This window comes from Chiroxiphia lanceolata, chromosome 30 (assembly GCF_009829145.1).
Source record: "Chiroxiphia lanceolata isolate bChiLan1 chromosome 30, bChiLan1.pri, whole genome shotgun sequence".
Classification (NCBI taxonomy): domain Eukaryota; kingdom Metazoa; phylum Chordata; class Aves; order Passeriformes; family Pipridae; genus Chiroxiphia; species Chiroxiphia lanceolata.
The window spans coordinates 1,920,168-1,940,786 of record NC_045666.1 but is presented as its reverse complement, the minus strand read 5'-3'; the positions used below and the strand labels follow the sequence as shown (position 1 = coordinate 1,940,786).

Below are 20,619 nucleotides of genomic sequence, written 5' to 3'. Positions count from 1 at the left end.
GGAGGTTCCTCTTCCAGGCATGGAGATGATTTCGGTTCCCAGATCCACTCCAAGCACTTCCTTGTGCCAACCTTGGGGATAAATCCTTGCTCTGTGCCCCCAGACTCCCCGTCCGGCCCCCAGCCCTGCCAGGGGGGTGCATCCCTCTGAGAGCCGCTGCTGAGCTCTGAGTCCTGCTCCCAGCTCATCCCAACAAGCCATGGGGCTCGGCTGAAGTGCCTGGGATGAATCTGGCAGTCCCAGAGTTGGGAATGGGCTCCTTGGAGTTGGTGCTGACCCCTGGCCGCTGTGGCTGGTTGACTGGTGAGCGATGGATGCATCCACCCCCTTCCTTCCCTCAGTCCCGGCTTTGCCAGGCAGACAGGACTCTCCTTGTGCTTGGGATGAATATCTCCACCACCTCTGGCTGTGACATCCCTCTCCTGTGGGACAGTTGGTGGCCAGTGGTGCCAAGGCCTCGCTGAGTGCCTGGGGACATTCTGCATCCAGCGCTGTCATCCTCAGGCTCCCCAAACACAGTCTGTCTCCATCCCTGCTGCAGCTTACTGTCCAGGGGATGCTTTTCCCTCTTCCTTGGGATTTTGCAATCCAAGGCCGACTCAAGCTATTTACAGCCCAGGTTTTGCTGTTGACTTAAGTTTCCAGTCCCTTCCACGGGCTGTTCCCGGGCAGCCCGACCTGCCGGCTGTGGCCACACCGAATGTTTTCAGCGTTTTCTAACTCGGCTCAGACTTGTTGTTTTCTTTGCTCTGTGCCTCTTATTTCTGAAGGAAAATCACAGGGTGGGCCGTGAGGGCCGTTCTGGGTGTTATTCCACCGTTCCCCAACGCGGTCTGGCCATTTCTAGTGCTAAATATAGACCCCCAGTGTCCTTCCTGAGCGGGGGGGGAGCAGAGCGAGAGCACAGCCCTGCAGATGCTTTGCAGGGTCAGAGACGGTCCCAGCACCGCTCGTGGGGTTGGCAGCAGAACGCTGGATAACGACCTCGCTGGCAGCTCAGAGCTCCTCCGGTGGGACCGTGCGTGGTGGCACCCAGGGGAGGGATGGGAAGAGCATCCCGGGCTCCAGGGAGTGTCAGGAAGGTGAGAGCAGGTCTGTGGTGTCCAAAACACACGGACCGGGTATCGGTGGGAATTGCGGATGTCTGGGAGGGAGTCTAATTGAGTTGGAAGTTGCATCTTTAATTGAGTTGGAAGTTGCATCTTAATTGAGTGGACTAATTAGCCTCTTGCCAGATGCTGTTTCTCCAAATGAGGCTGCAGTGAGGGTGGGCAGGTGTTGGGGGTCACGTCCCAACGATGGGCAGGTTTTGGGGGTCACATCCTGCGTGTGCTGGGGGCGAGCGTGGGGGTTGCTTGGTGAATTGGAGGGTGTGGAGGGCAAGGGGAGTCATTGCTGCCCTTGGGCTTGGGGCTCTGCCATCCATCCCTTGGTGACTGAACTGAGGAGGAGGATTCCAGCTGAGGGGGGTGAAGGTTCTGGAGCCATCCCCTGCTGTCACCTGCCTGGCCTTGCTGAGGGCAGCTGGGTTTGTCTGCTGAGGTCTGTCAGGCAAATGGCATAAATATTTAAATCTGATGAGAGCTTCGAATCGCTTCAGTCTCTCCCGTCTACCTCCAGCTCTTTGTTTGTGAGTGAGGGGACTGAGCGCTCGTGGCCCTGGATCACACAGTGGGCTCCCTGTAGCCACGGTGTGGCCACTGCTCGTGCTGGGATGGCCACACCCTGCATCCCTGCATCAGGCTCTTCAGGGCCGAGTCCCTCCCAGTGTCCCCTCCCTGTCCTTCCCTGCACCCCCGGGGGGGACACAGAGTCCCTCAGCGCTGGCTCCTGGTGATTTTCCCTGCTCAGAACTGCAATATCGTGGCCTAAAGGATGGCGAGGGGACACAAAGGCTTGGCTCTGGGGAGCAGCAGGACACTCCCCTGCCCACCCTGCCCCTCTGCAGGCATCAGCCCAGTGTGTGGATGGTGGGCTGCCAGCGTGTGCCCACCCACTGCTGCTCAGAGCAGTGTCCCTTTGGACACCTCTTGCCAGTGACGATCCCCCCGTCTGTCCCTGGCTCTGTCGCTGCAGGGAGAGCGGCTCCAGGTGGTTTATGATGCTTGGGGGCTCTGGGCCGGGGGCAGGGGCACCCCAAACCACAGTGCTCGTGGTGGTGCCGTCCTCTCTGGGTGCGTGTCCTGCCGGGTGCGGGACCCCGTCCCCGCGTCCCTCCGGGCACGGGCGCAGGGAGCCGGGGGTGGCTCTGAAGGGTTTCCTCCCGGCGCGGCGCCGCGGGTGTCGTGGTGCCTTTTTATTGTTTGGAAAAGGAAGCACTTGGGTTTAATACTTCCCGCTCCGGCCGCCTTCCCAGCGCGGGGCGGATGCCGCGGGAGCACCGGGGCAAACCCCGCGCGGGCCCGGCAGCCCTGGGTCAGTGCCCTGGGTCGGTGCCCGCGCCACGGCCCGCTTCCTGCACAGCCCCCGGCCCTTCCAGATGGGCTCTCTCAGCGTCTCCTCTCCCAGCTGGGAGTGTTTCCCTGGGGAAGAGCGGGTTTGGAGCCCAGCGCCGCGATTACTCACCGGCGTGATGCTCCCCTCCTCCTCCTCCTCCTCCTCCTCTGCGGTCTGATGCCATCGTCCCCCGTCGCCCGCCCAGCCCGGCCCCACGCCCTTCAGCTCCACTAATCATAAATTTTCTTTTCTGCAACTTACAGAAGTTAAAACCGGGGAAACCAGGATTCCCTGACCTGCAGGAACCATCTGGGAGCATCCGATGGAGATGCCGAGGGGTCAGGCGGCATCTGGGATTCAGCATCAGCTCAGGGATAACCTGAGATTGGTCTTTCGATTCCTTTTTCACCATTTGTGCCAGTTATAGACAGGTGGGACATTTCACTGTGCCAGGGATGTTTTTCCAGTGGGCAGCTGCCACCTGGAAGCTGTGCAGGCCCTGCCTTCCCGGGATGTGCTGTCGAGGAATTCCAGACCTTTGCCCGTCCCCCCCCGCCTCGCCAGCAGCACGTGGATGGCTGGGGCTGTGTCCCTGTGGACTGGTTGGGTTGGTTTTGGGGACCAGGATGGGAGTTGGTGGCAGGCAAGAGCTGCAGCAGGAGCGGGGCAGGGCCGTGGTGCTGCTGGGGGTTGTTATTCTGGGGAGACTTGAAGTAGCAGGAGATTGTGCTGTGCGACGGTGGCTCCGTGACCTTGTGCTCCCAGAGCCAGGAGATGCTCTGAGGTCCCCACGGGACCCAGCAGGAGACCCAGGTCCCCAGGGGACCTTGGAAGGGGACCTGGTGGCAGGGGACGGGGCTGGGTCTCCATGTCCTCGTCCCCTCTTGCTCCTCTCCAGCCTCCTGGAGCCTCATCGACTCTCGGGGGGTGACTGATCCTACCTGTCCTGGCTGGGACCCCGGTGGGGACCTGCAGAGTGGCCACCCAAGGACCCCCAAATCCAACTGGATCATCCCTGGCCGTGTTCACGGGCAGGTGGAGCCGAATCCAGAGCAACTCCCCGCGCGGCCGCGCTGCTCGGGAATAAAAGTCCCTTTATGCCGGAATAATTAGTGTACTCAGAGCATGCTAATTATTCTGGGATAAAAGTGACTTTTATTCCGGCAGAGTGTCCTCTCAAAGGGCCCTTTCTGCCCTCCTGGGGCACAATAGCTGCTGCTCCGTTTCCCCATCCCAGACAAAGTCCTTATTTGCGGAGGCAGCGAAATTGAGTTGACTAATGAATAAGGCCATGGCTCTGGCCGGGGCTCCAGCCCTTTGAAAGCCTTGGCGAGCTGATGCCGGCCCGGCGGGAGGAAGCACAGACCCTCCTGCCCCTCCGAGCTCCCGGCAGCCTCCTCCCTCCCCTCCCTCCCAGCTGCTGGGATGAAATGCCTATTAATCTATCCTGTGGAATTGCTTTATTCCCGGCGCAGGCAGGGCTCTGGAGGGAGCCTTATCAGCTCCAGCCACAGGCCATAAATAACCACCACGCTGCAGAACACCGGATCCTGTTTGGGTTCCCAACTGCCCAGGGTATAAACATCCCACTCCTATTGCTGGGATAAATACAGGCAATAAAGCCTGAGCAGGTAGGGGTGGGGAGGGGGCTCCTTAGTCCCGCTGCCCCCTCCCCATCCCTCCTCTGGGGCAGGAAAAGGGGGAACAGCAGGGATGGCCACGGGCCAGGGCCGGCTGCAGCCATCCAACTGCACCAGAGGACTTAAGCCCTTTCTCCTGGCTGAAAATGCTTTTTTTCTTTCCTTTTTCCTCCACACCCCCCTTTTTTTTTTTTTCATTTAAATTGCAGATAAGCTGCAAAAAGAGAAAGAAATCAAAAAAAGCAGGATTCTCCCTCCAGTCGCCCTCAGCTGTGGGGTTGGAGCTGCCCCTCCTGCCCTCCCCACCACGGTCTGGATGATCCAGCTCCTTTTTATTATTATTATCCCAGTTCTGGCAGTGCCGGGGCTTCGTTTCATCTGGTTCCATCTCCTGCCATTTTTCAGCTCGTTCTGCTGCGGGCTCTCGGTGGGGCTGGAGGCGGGAGGGGACGCGGGGGATCGCTCGGGCTCGGAGCTCCCGGCTCCTGAATTTGGTTTAAAATGCAAATCTTTCCTTTCACCCCCCCTCCTTTTTTTTTTTTTTTTTAATGGATTTCATCTGAAGGCGGCGGAGCTGCCAGAGCCTGGGGAGCGGAGGGGAAGGGGCTGGGCGGGGAGGGGGGGGGGGGGAGCGCATTCCTCCCAGATTCCTGGTGCGTGTTCGCATGGAAATCGTCTCTCCCTCCGGACGCGTTTGAAGTCAGGTGACGTGGAGCTGCGGGATGGACGCGGCCCGGGAGCCGCAGTGGGATGTTATTCCCTTTCCCCCCCTCCCCGCCCCGTGGGGATGGATGGATGCTGGTGGGCAGCCTCCACCTCTGCCTCCGTCTCCTGCCTCCACCTCCCGCCTCCCTCGGGATGCGCTCTGCCCATCCATCCTCCTCTCCTTCCCCGTCCTCGCTCTGCTCCTTTGTCTTGGGTTGGGAGGCGGTGGCAGGTCCTGGCTGCCGGGAATCCCACCCTGGTGCACGTGCTGGGGGTGTCAGGGGGCTGCTGGGGACCCCCCCGTGCCTTTGGGCTGTGTCACCTCTCCCTGCCCTGGCCATGGAGCCAGCCGGGAGTTGGGCTTGTCCCTGGAGCGGGGTGGGACACTGGGATGTCCCAATCCCTGGAGCACAGGGTACCCGGAGCAGGGACCAGTTGGGCCAGTCTGTGCCCCGTGGGAGGGAGGGATGGGTGTCCCTTGCCATGGGTGTGGGTGGTGGGTGCGTGTGTGGAGCTGTGGAGCCTGGAAGGGGCCGGGAATGTGCCGGGAATGTGCCTGGAAAGGGGCCTCGGGATGGCTGAGCTGAGGGTGCTGGGAGGGTACTGGGATCCTCACTGGGTGTCCTGTGCCTGGGATGGTGAGTGAGGGTCTGGGAGGGTTCTGGGATCCTCACTGGGTGTCCCTGTGCCTGGGATGGATGAGCTGAGGGTTTGGGGGGGTTCTGGGATCCTTGCGTGTGCCTGTGCCGGGAGGGATGAACTGAGGGTTCTGGGATCCTTGCTGGGTGTCCCTGTGCCTGGGGGGGGCAGCAGATGGAACCTGTCCTGCCTGTCCCTCTGGGCTCGGGGTGTGATGTGGGGGGGTCCCAGCCCTGACCGTGCCCCAGGATGGAGATGGGGGCAGGCAGGAGATTCCAGCTGCTTCCAGCAGCATCATCCCTCTGCTGGGGGGGGAGATGGGCAGAAAACCGGGGATGGAAACCAGGGAAGTGCGGAATACTGGGACTGAAGCGTGGGGGGCTCTGCTGGTGTTTGGTTCGGGGGGATTGGTGTTGGTTGCAGTTTGTCTCCTTGGGGGCTCCAGAAGGGGACAATTGGGGTGAACCCACTCCAGAGCCATTCCAGCCGGGGGTGTCCCGGGAATGGCACGTGAGCTGCCATGCAGCCACCTTGGCAGAGCACAGCTGGGCTTGGCTTCTCCAAACTGCCTTTTTCTGAGGAAGGTGAACGCCTCGTGATCCCGGTGCCGTGGGCTGACTTGAAAGGAGAGGGGGGGGAAAAAATAAATGTATTTTAAAGTCAATATTTACTTAGCATTTGGCCAGCCCCTCCCCCAGGCCTGGCACATACCTGCGGCTTCTCCAGAGGGAATGGCCGGGAGTGCCGGTCTGGAGGGCTGGGGCAGGGATCTGGTTTGAATCTTCCCTCGGAGGGGGCCGGATGGAGGAATTGCAAAAATGCATTTGAACTGTTTGGGATCGCGTATTTAAACGCAAAACAAACAGCTGAGGCCTCCTTTCCCTTTCCCCCTGGAAAAAAATGTGCCTCAGACCTAGGGTTCGGTATTTTAAACGGCTCTATTACCCCAGGGTCGGCTTTTGGGAGCCAAAGGACCCGAAAAATTTGCCATGATTTGGGGCTTTAGGGTCAACCTGGAGCCCCAGCCTGGGATGAGGAGTGGGATGGAGCTGGGGGGGTTCAGGCTTGACCTTCCGGGGCCTGTCCTGTGGCTGCAGAGAAACCAGGACAGTCGAAGTCCTGAGCGCACGGAAAAAGGAACAAATCCTGTTTCTCTGTAATTCAGGAACAAAGGGTGGCTGATGTAGGGGAGCCAAATGAGGGTAAGGTGACTGGGATGGCTTTGGTGATGGGTGGTTGAGTGGGGTGAATTTGCGTGTTGGGTGATTGGAGGGTCTGGCAACACGGTGCCACGGGGTTCTGAGCTGGCACTGGGGAATGGGAAGAGTGACCATGGCCTCGTGCTGTCCTCCAGCCTTGATCCACAGGGAGGACTGAGGGACATGGGGAGAAGAGGGGTGTTATCTGGTTGATGGAACAGGCTCTCCAAAGAAAGGCCAAAATTGGGCCAAAACACAACAACCTTCCCTTTTGGGGTGCTGTGGCCACACAAGGTGGGGATGGAGACCTTTGAGTACCATGGAGTGGGATTATTTGCCTCCAGAGTGGGTTTATTCCCTCCCTCCGTGCTCTCTCTCCCCCAACATCTGGTTTTGGGGACTGTGCTCGTTCCAAGCCCTATTTATGGCCAGAGCCGTTTCCTGCGGAGCAGCGGCGGCTGCCTCTCCCGAGGAGAGGAGGAGGAGCTGGGCGAGGAGGAAGCAGGATTGCCTGGGAAGGAGCTTGGTGGTTTGTGCCTTGCTTCCAGTCTGTCCAGGTTTTGTGACTCATCCGTGCTGGAGGTCGAGGTCACTTGGCTCTGCTCCAGGACCTGCTCCCCGAGCTCCCAGCCCTTTCGGTGTCCGTTTCTCACTTCAGGCAAAACCAAAGTTTTGTGGTGTTTTTCTTTGCAGACCCTTTTCCCAGCCATCCTGCTCCACCATGAGGCCTCTGGGTGTCCATGGGATGCTGGCACAGGCTCTTGGGTCCCCTTCCACCTGGGAAGAACAGCGGGGGCATCTGTTGCCACCTGTCTGGAGAAAGAGCAATTTCCTTTCTTGCACCCACATGGCTTTTTTTGGGGGGGCAGTTTTGGGCAAGACCTTTCTTTTGGCTTTTTTTTACCTTTTTTTTTCTTTGATCCTTTTTTGGACGGCTCTTTTCAATTTTTTTTTTTGTGGCCATCTTTTCTGCGCCTTTTTTTGTGGGCTGGCTATTTTTGAGGCTCTTTTTATTTGCGTTGGGCTTTTTGGGGTTTCTTTTTTTGTTTGGTTTGTTTTTTTTTGTTTGCTGTGTTTTTTTGTTTCTTTTTAGCATTGGGTGGTTTTTTTTGTTCTCTTTTCTTTTTTGTCTGACCCTCTCTTTTTTTTTATTCTTTTTTTTTTTTTTTTTTTTTGCTGGTTCTTTACCCTTGGGTGGTGGTTTTTTTGTTGTTGTTTTTTTTTTTTAATTGACCCTCCTCTGGGTCTTTTTTTTTTTTTTCCCAATTTCCCCTTTTTTGCCTTTTTTTGGCTATTTTGTCAATTTTTCATCCATTTTTTAGCCCGGTTTCTCCCCGCTCTGTCCCCTTTGAGTCCCTTTTGAGCCGGGGTCTTCCTCTGGCTGCCAAGGCTGGATGTGTCCCCGCAGCTGCCCCGGCCCCGCTCTGAGCCGCCCATTGTGCGCCGATGAAGGCGCCTTTATTCCCCATCCCGGGGCTGCCATCGCTGCCTCTGGGGCGGGCGCCCGGCTCGGGAAGGGGATTTGGCTCCGTGTGAGGAGGCATGAACAGACACCTTCTCTAATTGTCCACCTGGCACCGAGGCACCGCGCCGGGCTCGGGGCATTGAGCGCGCCGGGAACACGCTGTGCGGGCACGGGGGATGCGGGGTTGCCGAGGAGCCCGGGAGCCAACTGCCGAGTGGGAAGTGATCTCCTTCCCTCCTCCCCCTGCTCCAAGCTGTGCCAGCAGTGCCAGAGCTGCCCTGGAAGATGCTCTGCCGAGGGCGGCGTCGTGTTTGGGGATGGCGGAGGGGGCGGTTCGAGCTCGGTCCGGGTGCCCCGTGGCACTGAGGGGTGTCAGGGTGGCTCCCTGGGGTCACCCTGCCTGGAGCATCCCCCCCTGGGGAAGGGCGGGTGCCCCCGAGGTGTGTGGTCCGTGCTGCACGTGCAGCCTGGCAAAGTGTGATGTGTCAACGCTTGGGAGAAATCCCACGTGTTCTGCTCCGGTCCTGGAACCGGGGCTGCTCGGCACGGACGTGCTGGTGCTGGGGGATGACCCTTTGGAGCATCCCCGGCTTGTCCCTGCCACAGGATTGGTATTTCCAGTGCAAGACAACCTTGTGACTGGCTCTGGTTCCCCTCCCGTGAGGGCTGGGACGGGGCATTCGGTTGGGAATGGCTTCCCAGGGGATCTGCCCTGCTCTAGCTCTGCCTGCTCCCCTGGGAAGCCGAGCTCGGCCGGGGCAGGTGCCGGGCCGTGGGTTCCGGGTGCCGGCGGCTGCGGCAGCCGTGGGTCACGCTGTGGCTGCCGGAGACCTGGGAAGATGAGGAAGAGCAGGAAATCCAGGGAGTGGCGGTCCTTGCTGTGGTTTTGTTAATGAATCCCGCGTTGGGTTGCGCTTGTGGCTGGGAGATGGAGGCGGCAGATGAGCTCTGGGAAGAGGGGGCGGCCGGGCTGCGTTGGGAGAGGGGTGGAGCAGGAGGTGCCCGTGCCTGAGCCTGGTGGGAGGAAGGGGACAGGCTTGGTCTAGAGGTCACCTCCGGCCTGGGGAAGGTGGAGGGGAAGGATCTGCTCATCCCCAGGGATGTTCCATCCATTTTGATCCGTCCAGGCTCCATCTTGGCTGTGCTGAGCTCCTGCCGTGGTGCTGAGCAGCAGCTCCCACGCCGCCGGTGCGGATGCCGTGAGGGAAGGGGAGGAAGGAGGGAAAGCAGGTTTGCAGGAGGAGCTGCACTTCAGTCACAGCAGACGGCTCAGGCGAAGCCCTGTGCGGGTCTGAGGGATAATTAGTGTTGTGACAGGGTAGGAAGGGTTTCCTCCTCCCCTCTGGGGACCGGGACTGGGGACTGGACCATCCCCATCCTCTCCCCTCGCAGCATCCCCGCTGTGGGGCGGCGCCGTGGCAGGAGCTGGGGAGGAAGATGCAGACACAGAGACCCCTCTTCCACAGGCTGAGCAGGAAGTGGATCCTTGGAGCAGGGAATTTGGCAGGAGAGCCGGGATGCCACGAGATGAATGTTTTGGGAATGCGTGTGACTGCCCTTGCCTGAACAGACGTTCCCAGTTGCTTTGGGTTTGCAGGATGTCAGACCCCTCCCCGGGCTGGGGCTGGGCAGTGACCCCCCCATTGCAGTGACCCCCCCATTGCAGTGACCCCCCCATGGCAGTGACCCCCCCATGGCAGTGACCCCCCATGGCAGTGACCCCCCCATGGCAGTGACCCCCCCATTGCAGTGACCCCCCCATTGCAGTGACCCCCCCATTGCAGTGATCCCCCTATTGCAGTGACCCCCCCATGGCAGTGACCCCCCCATGGCAGTGACCCCCCATGGCAGTGACCCCCCATGGCAGTGACCCCCCTGTTGCGTGACACCCCCATTGCAGTGACCCCTCATTGCAGCCTCTGCTTTTGGGGGCTGGGGGGTGCAGTGACCCCCCCCACACACCCATTGCAGTGACACCCTCAGGACACAATCAGGAGGCTCTTCCAACCCATCTCCCTTCCCAGCCTCTGATTTGACTTTTCCTGCTGGTTTTTGTTCTGTCCATGGTCCATCCCTGTGTGTTGAGGTGGAGTTGCCCCCTCCCTGGGCTGCCCTCGGGTCCTGGGCACAGGATGGATGTAATGCCATCCCACTGTTGTCCTCATGATTTAAAGAAACATACGTTTAATTTGTTCTCAATTTGGGTTTGCTTGTTTTCCCCCCTGTTTTTTTCCTTGCCTAGCACGGAAAGCAAAGCGCCTCTGGCTCCCAGGAGCTAATTCATCCAAGTTAAATGATCTTTAAAATCTACGAGTGCATCACAGCACTCAGCTCTTGTTTTCCTCCCGTGTAATTAATGCTCCAGCTAATTTCCTCCTTTCCTCAGGGGCAGGTTTGATGGATCCGATGCCGGGCTCAAACTTTCGCCGAAAGAAATCATCCCCCCCTAAAAAAAAACCCCAATCTCGGCCCCTTATTGAAATTGATTTTATTTTCTTTTTTTCTTTTGAAACAACTTGTCCTTTGGGAAGAAACTGACGTTGTTATTATCGTTATTTCTTTCCCATCCAGCACCGAAGACTTGTAGCCCCAAACAGTTTGCATGCAAAGATCAGATTACGTGCATATCTAAGGGCTGGCGCTGTGACGGGGAGAAGGATTGTCCGGATGGCTCGGATGAATCTCCCGAGATATGTATGTATGCCTTTCCTTCCTAGAGATATGTATGTATGCCTTTCCTTCCTAACCCCCTCCTTCGGGTTGTTCCACCCTGTTCCACGGGCGTTCCAGGGCCCCGAGCAGCCATCGCACCACAGAGGCTCTACCTCAGCCCCCCCGGGGTGGGGGGTGCCCATTCCGTCCATCCCGTCCGTCCATCCGTCCATCTGTCCGCTGTTCCAGGGCTGGGATCCACCGGAACAACCCGGGGAATCACTCACCTGTTTCTGTCCCCATGAAAATGGAGGTACCCGAGGAAGGAGGAGTCGGGGGCCAGGCAGTGGCACCCCGTCCTCGGTGCCACAGCACCCAGCGTTCCCGGGCACTGGGAGCAAGGGCAGGGGGTCTCTGGGAGTCCTGGGGAGCAACTGGGAAAGCGATGCCGCTCTCCCAGGTGTGTTTTGGGATCGGGATGCTGGATTGGGTTTGCTGGTCTGAGCTGTTGGAGCCCCTTGGACCCCGATGGCCCCGGCACTGGGGGTGCTCCCACCTCAGCTGGGGCAGTGGTGTCTCTCCAGAAGCAAACAGGGAGCTGGGATGGCTGAGATGGGGCACAGGGATGGGGATGGAGGGGCTGTGTCTGCACAGGGGAGTGAGTTAGGGCTGTACTGACTCCAGGGGCTCTGCAGGGATGTGCCAGGACCTCCATTCCGGCTGGGCTGGAGAAGGAACCACCTGTCCCTGTGTCCCACCTTCTCCCTCTGCCTGATTCTGGGTCACAGGGCAGCCACTGCTGGGGACCAGCAGAATCCCCTGGTCCCCTGTCCCAGTGATGCCTCCTGGATTCCCACTTCCACCGTGCTTGGCAGAACCGTCTCCTCCAGAGCAGTTTCTGGTTCGGCTCCGGGTTTATTTATTCCTTAAGGCAAAATGATGCAACCGGCCCCTCTGTGGGAGGGCTGGGGGGCTGGGATGGGCTGGCTGGCTCCAGTCAATCAGCAGCCCTGGAAAATTACAGCGGGAGGACTGGGAGGCTGGAAGGAATCTGTCCTGACTGACGTGTTCCACTCGCTGCGCATGTCCCTGCTCCATCCATGTGGACAGGTGATGGGAGAACGGACCCCTTGGATGCTCTTCCCTCTTCCCCTTCTTCCTCTCTCTTCCCTGTGGCTGGTGGGGCCCCCGCTGCTGGGAGCAGTGGCCGGTGCTGTGGATGCACCTCGTGTCCATCTGTGTGGGGATCGTGGATGTTGGAGGACTCTTGGGTTTAGTCTGAGCTCCCCTGAGGGTTCATTCCTGGGGGACACAGAATGACCTGCTGACCCCAAGCCCCTTGGAACATGCTTGACTCTCCCAGGACAGGGAACTGGAAGCCTCTGCAAGGCTCAGACCAAAGCCTGGCATCTCCTCTCTCCTCACCATGTGGGCTGAGCCCACGTGTGGGACCAAATCCACGTGTTTCCATCACCATCACAGACCCTAAACTTCAGAGTCGCTCAGTCCTTGGGAAGCTGTTCCCTCCCCAGCCCAGCCCTGGGGGGGTTTGGCCCCCTGAGGGACTCTGCTCATTGTTCCCAAATTCCTGCTCTTCACCCCAAGACAGCAGGAGGGGGCCAGGGGGAGGCTGTGCCCCCCGGGACATGGAGATTGGGGTCACCCCGCGGTGCCGGTGCCCGTCTGTGCCGTTCCCATGGGCAGGGGGATGTGGGGAATCTCCTGCCCGCTCCTGCCCGGGCTCCTCCCGCCGAGCCCGACCTGTCAGCACCTGCCCCTGGTATCTCCGGGATTGCCAGGCCGGCTTTTCTCACGCCACTCCGGCACCGGGGCTTCCAGCAGCCTCTCATCCCCCTTATCTCCTTGGCAGGGAGAGAATGACTTTTATTGCTCCCGTTTAATCCGTGTTTGAGCCGGGGCTGCGAGCGCGGCTCCCGCGGCTGCTCCGCGTGTCCTTCGGTGCCGGGAGGTTTGTGTGGCACCAACGTGCTCCTGTGGGAGCCTCTTGGAGACGCCCTCAGGTACCTGCCGGGTTTTCCTCCCTGAGGAATCCTTTGAAGTGTTCCCTGGCTTTGCTCACGTGTTCCCTGTCCCTCCCTAGCCCGGTGCTGTGCGAGTGCCGGTGCGAGCGCCTCGCGCGCGGTTCTTGCCCGGCCGGTCAGCTTTTTGCTCCATGGAAAACACTTGGACAACACTTGATTTCCATCCTGTTGGAAATCAAAGGGGATGAGGGGCTCTGAGGAAGGGATTTGCCACGGCTGAGCTGTGGCTGGCGTTTGGTTGGTCCGTCCGTCGACCTGAGGGTTCAGGAGACCTCGGGTCCCTCATCTTGCCGTGCTGGGTCTGCCCTTGGCGTGGTCCTGTGTGAGTTTGGGTGTGAGCCCCTGGGCAGCAGCAGGACCCTCACTGCTGCCATCCCTGGGCATCCTGGTGGGACAGGCAGGGCCATCCGGCCCCTGCCCCTCCAGCCTCTCCCCTCAGCGCGTTCCCCCACGTCTGCCTCTCTCTGGGCTGTTGCCAAATCAGCTGCAGGAGGAAGAGTTGCTTTTCTTCTTTCCTCCTTTTTTTTTTTTTTTTCCGGGTGGTTTTTCAAGGTTAAACATTCCTGCCTAATTCGGCTCCTTGGGGTGTACCACAAGCTTGTCACATGTAATAAATTGGCTCATTTATTAGCGCCAGCACAGTCAAAAGCAAACAAAGTGGCTTGTGGATTAATCCTGCCCTGTTTGGGATAAGTGGTTTGATCCAGGCTCTTTGCAGGGAATAATGGACACGGCAGAGCAGCTCTGACTGATGAACTGGGCGCTTCATTTCAGCCCCTTCATTCTTTTGGTCCATATATTGATATTACTTAATTATCCTGTAATTTGCAATTACTGGGGGCCCACCCTCTGTGAAAAACAAATCTGGGCAGCGGCGCCCAGTAGGAAATTCTCCCAGGAGTCATCTGCTGGGTGCCCTGGGGCTTGGAAAGGGGGGAATCCCCCATCCTCAGTGGGTGTGACAGAGCCTGGGTGTCCTGAGCTCCGTATCTGCCATCCTGGAGGAGCCCCTGGTCCCAGTGCCCAGTTGGCCAACTGGAGGGATACTGGCATGTGTTTGAGGCTCAGAGGAGCCATCTGGCATCTGGAGCCCGTTAGATTCCCATTTTTTTGGCATCTCTTGTGCAGGCAGGGGCAGGTGTGTCACTGCACGGGACGGGCAGAGGGATGGGGGCAGGTTTTGGCCGGGATGGGTTTGTGTGTTCAGGGGGTTCACAAACCCCGGGGTCTGTGGTCCCCTTTCCACAGCTCCCTGTGTTGCTGGGGACCGTGGGCTCCTGTTGGAGCCACAGCTGCTGGGAACCCAAGGGTCAGGGTGGGGGTCAGGGTGGGGGTCCCATCCTGTGTCACTCGGTGGTGACGCTGAGCCCGCGCTGGCCGGAGCCGTGTGGTGTGAGGATGTACCGGCACATGGATCTCTGTGTGTGATGTAACACTCCTCTCCAAGGAGAGTTTGAGCTTATTTAGGACAAACCCCGCTGCTGGAGCCTCTGCTGAAGGTGACTGGGCTAAAATGGGACCATGCCTGGACACGGTGCCCAGCGTGTGCTGTGCCCTTCCCGGCGCTCGTGGGTGCGAAGGACGGGGGGCCCGCGGGGATCCGTGGAGCTATTTCTGCCACTGTCCCCACTGCCAGCCCTGCTGACAGGAGAGTGAGGCACAAACAGCCCCTGGCTCCCCAGAAAATGGGATTTTAGTGTTTTGGCTGGGCAGAGGCGTGTTGGTGGCTCTGGTGAAATGCTGCGTGTTCAGCCCTGACACGGAACGTGGGTCTGGGACAGGGAGGGGGGGAGACCCTGTGGAGGGGGCCAGGATTCACAGGGGCTGTACCAGGGCTCACTGTTTGTGTGTCACCCCCTGCAGCCACCTCCAGCCCCGTGTGAAGCCGTGCTGGACCCTGCAGGAACTTTTCCTGGGGTTTCAGGCCGTTAATCGATTTTCGGTGTGTTTGTTGTTTGTCTCCATGCTTTGCTTCTTTCCAGAGGAGCTTAAAAATAAAACCTGGCTTCCTTTGTAATTTTTCCAGTTAATAATGGAGATTAAGTCTCCTTGTGCTGGGTTTGGAGCGGCCCCCCATGAACCTGCCTGTGCCATGGCCTCGGGACAAGGAGCGTGTTGGCACCGAGGGAGGTGCGGGGGCTGCGGGGCCTCCACGGTCCCTGTGCTGACCCCTGTGCTGACCCCTGTGCTGACCCCTGTGCTGACCCCTGTGCTGACCCCTGTGCCCTTTGGTGTCCTGCAGGTCCCCAGAGCAAAGTGTCCCGCTGCCAACCCAACGAGCACAACTGCCTGGGCACCGAGCTCTGCATCCACATGAGCAAACTCTGCAATGGGCTCCACGACTGCTTCGACGGCTCCGACGAGGGGCCGCACTGCCGGGGTAGGTCTGGGGGGTCCCAGGGGGCTGCGGGACGGGGGGGCTGCCCCACGGGATGTTCCCCCACCGGGGTGGGAGTGACGAGGTCCCCGTCTGTCCCTGGTTTCTGTGGTTGGGTGTGAGCCCCACCACGCTCAGCTCAGCACTGGCCGCTCTCAGATCCAGAGATTATCCAGAGCCGCTTGGAAGTGAAATGCCCATCATTCCTGAGCCCACAGCCATGAAATAGCTGCATTGTCTCCTGGCTTTAAAAGCTCCAGGCCTGGGGTTCTGGTCCAGATAAGAGATACCACTGTGGTTTTTTCCTAATTTCCAGGAGCTTTGTTCCCCCTCCTGGCCTGTCCCCGTGGCTAATCCTGCTGGAAAACTCCCTAAACCAGCGTGCTGCTGCGCAGATTAGTCGCTCAGAAATGTGTGTCCCGGGCTGACCCCGAGCTCTGAAGCCTCTTTGCTCCCCAACCCTTCCCTGCCTCGGGCTCCTGCCCCACTCCACTGGGACCCCCCCGCCCCGAGGGGCTTCCTCCTGGGACACAGCTCCTCTCCCCTCCTCCTCTCCCACTGGAGAGCCTGAGGCAGCTCCTGCAGCTGTGCCGGAGCCCACAATTAATATTTCAGTGATGGCTCTCGTTACTGAAGCGGGATCTGATTTTCCCCGGGCAGCACGTGAGCCGCGCGCACGCGGCGAGGGCCGACCCCGGGCAGCTGCTGCTCCCGGCTCCGGGCACCTGGAGCTCACAGGTTTGGGCACGTTGGGGCCGTCGGCCCTCGGTGGTGCTTGAGCCGGATGCCAAGTCCCCCCTGCCATGGCCGGTGCCGCCCCAGGGAGGCATCTCCTCGCCCAGGGAGGCATTTCCTCACAGCTGGTTGCGGGCCCCGACCTGCCTTCGCCCCGGGCTTGGGCAGGGGAGCTGTCACCCTGAGCTGTCACCCTGAGCTGTCACCCTGAGCTGTCACTCCAAACTGTCACTCCAAACTGTCACTCCAGACTGTCACCTCAAACTGTCCCCCTGAACCATCCCCCTGAGCTGTCACCCCAAACTGTCCCCCTGAGCTGTCACCTAAAGCCATCACGCTGAACTGTCGCCCAAAGGTGTCACCCCAAACTGTCACCCCGAGCTGACACCCCCGTTCACGCTCCAGCTGCTGGAGCCTCGTGCTGCCCCGTCTCACTCCCCTCGGAGAGTTGGGGCCCCTCTGCTGCCCTTGCAGACATCCCAGGGGTGGCAGTGCCAGCAGAGCCCCTGTGCTGAACCCCCCCATCGCCCACTCTGAGCCCTCGAGTGACTGGGCCAGGCAGAGCGAGGAGGGGAGGGGAGCTCCAGGCTCTCCAGTGTATCTTGTGTCCCCCAGGATTCCCTGGAGCTCCATCCCACACCACTCTCCTGCACAAGGAGTGCCAGGTCTTGGCCACCACTGCAGTGGCTTGAAGTCAGCAGTGCCAGGGTACAGTGGGGGCTGCTCAGACCCCCCCATGTGGCCTCCCTCCCTCTGGGGAGGGTCTCGGTCCCTCTGTCCCCACCGAGGAGCTGGGAGCAGCGTGGAGGCCCCCAGCAAAGCCTGGGGTGGTGTCTCAGGGTCCCCTTCAGCCAGAAGTTGGGTCCTGGGTGTCCATCCTGTTCCTGCCCCGGTGACATCCTCCCTCCTCCCTCTCCCCTGTCTCTGCAGAACAACTGGCCAACTGCTCAGCTCTGGGCTGCCAGCACCACTGTGCCCCAACGCTGGCCGGCCCCGTCTGCTACTGCAACCACTCCTTCCAGCTGGCCGAGGACCGGAGGAGCTGCAGAGGTGGGTCTGGGCCAGGCAGAGCCCTCACCCCATTCCTGGTGACTCTGGGTCCTCTGGGATGTGTCCAGTGTCACCAGCTTGGGAGCAGCAAAAGGGGCTCGGCAGACCTCGCCTTTCAGGGGGGAACGTGGGGCAGATGAGATGGGATGAGACTCCAGCCCCTGTGGATGTGGCTCCTGAAAGCCTAAGTCAGGAATACTGGGAGGGAGTAGGGAAAAGGCCTTTGTGTGCAGTCAGGGCCTGGTGTGTGCTCCTGGTGTCTCTGCTTCGGGGAGGGTGGGGAAAATAGGGGAGGGTCAGCAAGGAGTGATGGGATCGATGTAATACCAGAAATGAGTCTGGAAGTGCTGGACTGTGGTGTCTCCATCCCTTTCATGTCCCTGTGCAGAAGTGGAAGGGGCTGTTCCTGGTTCTGTCAGAGCTCTGGGGCAGGAGCTCTGGGGGATGCATCATTTTTATCTGCCAGAAAAAAGAATGGCTGAGCTGGGGGTTTGGGAGCTGCAGATTACAGGGATTTGGAGTGGGAATGGAGGTGCAGAGCTGGGGGGAGGCTCAGTGGCCAGGCAGGACTTGTCCTGCTGGAGCTGATGCTGGAGCAGAGAGTTGGGGGCTGCCTGTCCTGTCATGGGGTGGCCTTGGGTGTGAGAGTCCCTTCAGTTCCTCAGGAGGCCAATTTGAGGGTCCCTTCGATTCCTTGTGAGACGAATGTGAGGGTCCCTTCAGCTTGAGAGTCATCCCCTCCTCTGCAGCTCCACCTTGGAGAAAATGGGGAAGCCTCATTCCCTCTTTAGGCAGCCAAGGAGGGGTGTTTGCTGGTCCAAACCTCGGGGTTTTTCCTGTCCTTTCCAGACTTTGACGAATGCACCGTGTACGGGACCTGCAGCCAGACGTGCACCAACACGGAGGGCTCCTACACCTGCAGCTGTGTCGAGGGGTATCTCCTGCAGCCAGACAACAGATCCTGCAAAGCCAAGAACGGTGAGATCCCTGGCAGGAGGAGCGTGGTGCTTCGGGGCAGCTCTGCAGGCCGTGGCCCTGCTCTGGGCTCTCCACGTCAGGCTCTTCCCTGAGGAATGTCCTGCACTGCCACCTCCTCACCTGTGCCACGGTGGTGTTTCGGCCGGATCAGAAGGGCTGGGCTGCAGGCTGGTGTGGGGTTCAGGTGCTCTACCGTGACCCCCCCTTCTCCCCTCCTTCCCCCAGAGCCCGTGGATCGCCCTCCTGTGCTCCTCATCGCCAACTCCCAGAACATCCTGGCCACGTACCTGAGCGGAGCCCCCGTGCCCAACATCACCCCCACCAGTGCCAAGCAGACCACGGCCATGGACTTCAACTACGTGGAGGACACGGTGTGCTGGGTCCACGTGGGGGACAGTGCCTCCCAGACCATCCTCAAATGCGCCAAGATCCCCAACCTGAAGGGGTTTGTGGAGGAACGCTCCATCAACATCTCCCTGAGTCTGCACCGTGAGTGTTCGCTCCCCTCGGGATCCTGCCCTGCTCCCCCATCCCCGTCTCCTTGTGATGCCTGAGTGTCCCCAGACTGCTGTGGGTGAAACTGGGAAGGAGGCAGCTTCCCACAGAGCCAGGAACTGGCCTTTCCTTTTCCTTCCCTTTTATTATTTCTAGCAAGTTTTGTGGTTTCTTTGTGTGAGGATCTGAGGGAAAGGGGTGCAGGGAGGAGCGGAGCCGGTACCTGTGCAGCAGGTTTGGGGGATGGCGGTTTTTGCTTCGTCGTTTGGTCCCACCCCAAAAAGCGACCGAGTTCCACCCCAAAAAGTGACTGAGAACAAACTCCCAACCCAGAGGTGCCTCTGTGGGCACCGTGTGAGTCACTGGGTGGCAAGTGGCACTTCCCTTCCACTCGTGGCTCCGTGGCCGGAACGAGTGTGGTTACAGCTCCGTCTCCTGTTCGGGCTCACCGCTCCCAGTTCCACAGGCAGAACGGGAAGGAGAGTCACTGACTGGGATTTCGGTGCTCTCTAGGTCAGACCCATGAGAGCCTCTGCCTGGTGAGGGATCCCTGTGGGCTTCCAGCACCTTCCTTGGCAGTGCAGAGCAGTGGGACCGGTGGGGACGTGGACGAACCGATCTCTGCAAAGGAGGGAAGGTCCCGGGGGGATCCCGGAGCCGAGGGCGTTTCTCTGCCAAGGGCACAAGGCTGGATCCCGGGAATCCCGGGGGTCCTGGGGGTCCTGGGGCTGTGTGTGGCTGGGCTGAGCTGGCTGTGGCTGCCACGGGGGTGTGTGCATGGTTAATTTAAGCTCACCCTGTGTATTTTTAGGGCAGTGTGTATTTTTAGGGAGAGGCCTCACCCTTTGCTCTCGGAGGCGATAGCGTGGAATCGGGCAGGCCAGGGCTCAGCTCCCCGCTCCCCTCCCGGGATTTAGGGAGGTCTCTGCTTTTGGTGCCCCTCCAGCTCCTCTCTGAAGACTCCCTCGGGGTGAGGCTGGTTCCTCAGCACAGTGGGGGTGGAGAAATGAATTCCCCCGCTGCTGAGTCCGGTGCTGGGCACTGGGATGAGGAGATAATGTCACTCTCAGGCAGGACACTGGAGAGACCCGTGAATCCAATTAGTGGTTTCCCTCTTTATTTGCTTCTTTATGGCATTATCTGCTCCCAGCGAATGGGCCTCCCTGGTGCCTGCTGCTAATGGGGCTTGAGCTGGCATCTGATGGGGGGAGATTGATGCTGAGGGGCTGGAAAGCAGCAGCTCCAGCTGCCAGGGGAGGTGTGGGATGTGCGGCGGCTCCGATCGCTCCCCTGCCTCCCTGCCCCGCTCCCTTCCTGCAGAGATTAGTGTCACTTGTGCTGTGGGAGTTGTGTTAAATGGAGGCTGTTAACAGGCCTTGGCATGACCTGCTGTACCCGGAGCTTTGCTGTTCCCCTGGTCCTTTACACTCCCAAACCCTTTTGCTCTCCGCAGGCTCGAGAGCTCCGGCACTTCTGCCGCTCCCTCGGTTCCCACGTCGCTGCCTGTGGACATTTGTCACAGGCACTGATTTTCTCAGTTGATCTGAGCTGGCTGGTTCCCTACCCCCAGGGCTTTTTCCAGGACCACACTAAAAATCAGAGGCTGGTAAAGCCTTCCATCCATTTCTCTTACAAAAAAATCCCACTTCACGTTGGAATTGGATTAGTTCTCTCACCAGTCAGAGTGGGCTGGGGGGACTCTGGGCACCTCCAGGGGACGTGTGAGGCTCGGTGCCAGTGGCCAGAGCAGGTGGGCAACGCGGCCCCTCACGGGGCAGGGGTCCAAGGTGTTCCCATCCCTGCAGGGACCTTGGAAGTGGCACCTTCCTGCCAGCCCCAGGAGCCCAGTGTCCCTCCGTGCTCGGCCCCGTGAGGAGGACGAGGCACAAGCGATGGCACGGGGAGGGCTTGTCCTTCCTGCCAGTGCTGAATTGTAACAAGGGGAACTTGTCTCATCCTTCCTCCCATCCCAATCTCCCTCTCCTCCGCTCCCTGTGACAATCCAGTACTGTTCCTGTCCGGGAGGATCCTGGCAGGCGTCGCGCGTCCGCTCGCGCTCAAGGACGGAGGCACGTGGATGCTGAGGCTGCATCCCCCGGCTCTGGTGGCTGCTCCAACCACTTGGAGCATCAGGACAGGGACAGGGGTTTGCCACAGACCCCCCATCAGCCCTGAGCCCCTCTGGTGTGGGGCAGGGGCAGGATGT

General features: G+C 59.7%; 1 protein-coding gene across 3 annotated transcripts in view; it reads left to right on the top strand.

Annotated features, from left to right (window-relative positions):
- Positions 1–20,619, top strand: part of LRP1 (LDL receptor related protein 1) — a 74,812-nt gene that overhangs the window by 4,290 nt on the left and 49,903 nt on the right. For all 3 annotated transcript variants that reach the window (XR_004361172.1, XM_032713653.1, XM_032713652.1), the window contains exons 2-6: positions 10,656–10,778; positions 15,021–15,158; positions 16,821–16,940; positions 17,790–17,918; positions 18,144–18,407. Coding sequence is in view for 2 of the 3 variants with exons in the window: in XM_032713653.1 (XP_032569544.1) it covers positions 10,656–10,778; positions 15,021–15,158; positions 16,821–16,940; positions 17,790–17,918; positions 18,144–18,407 (774 nt within the window). In the remaining variant the exon portion in view is untranslated. The remainder of the gene's footprint in view (positions 1–10,655; positions 10,779–15,020; positions 15,159–16,820; positions 16,941–17,789; positions 17,919–18,143; positions 18,408–20,619) is intronic.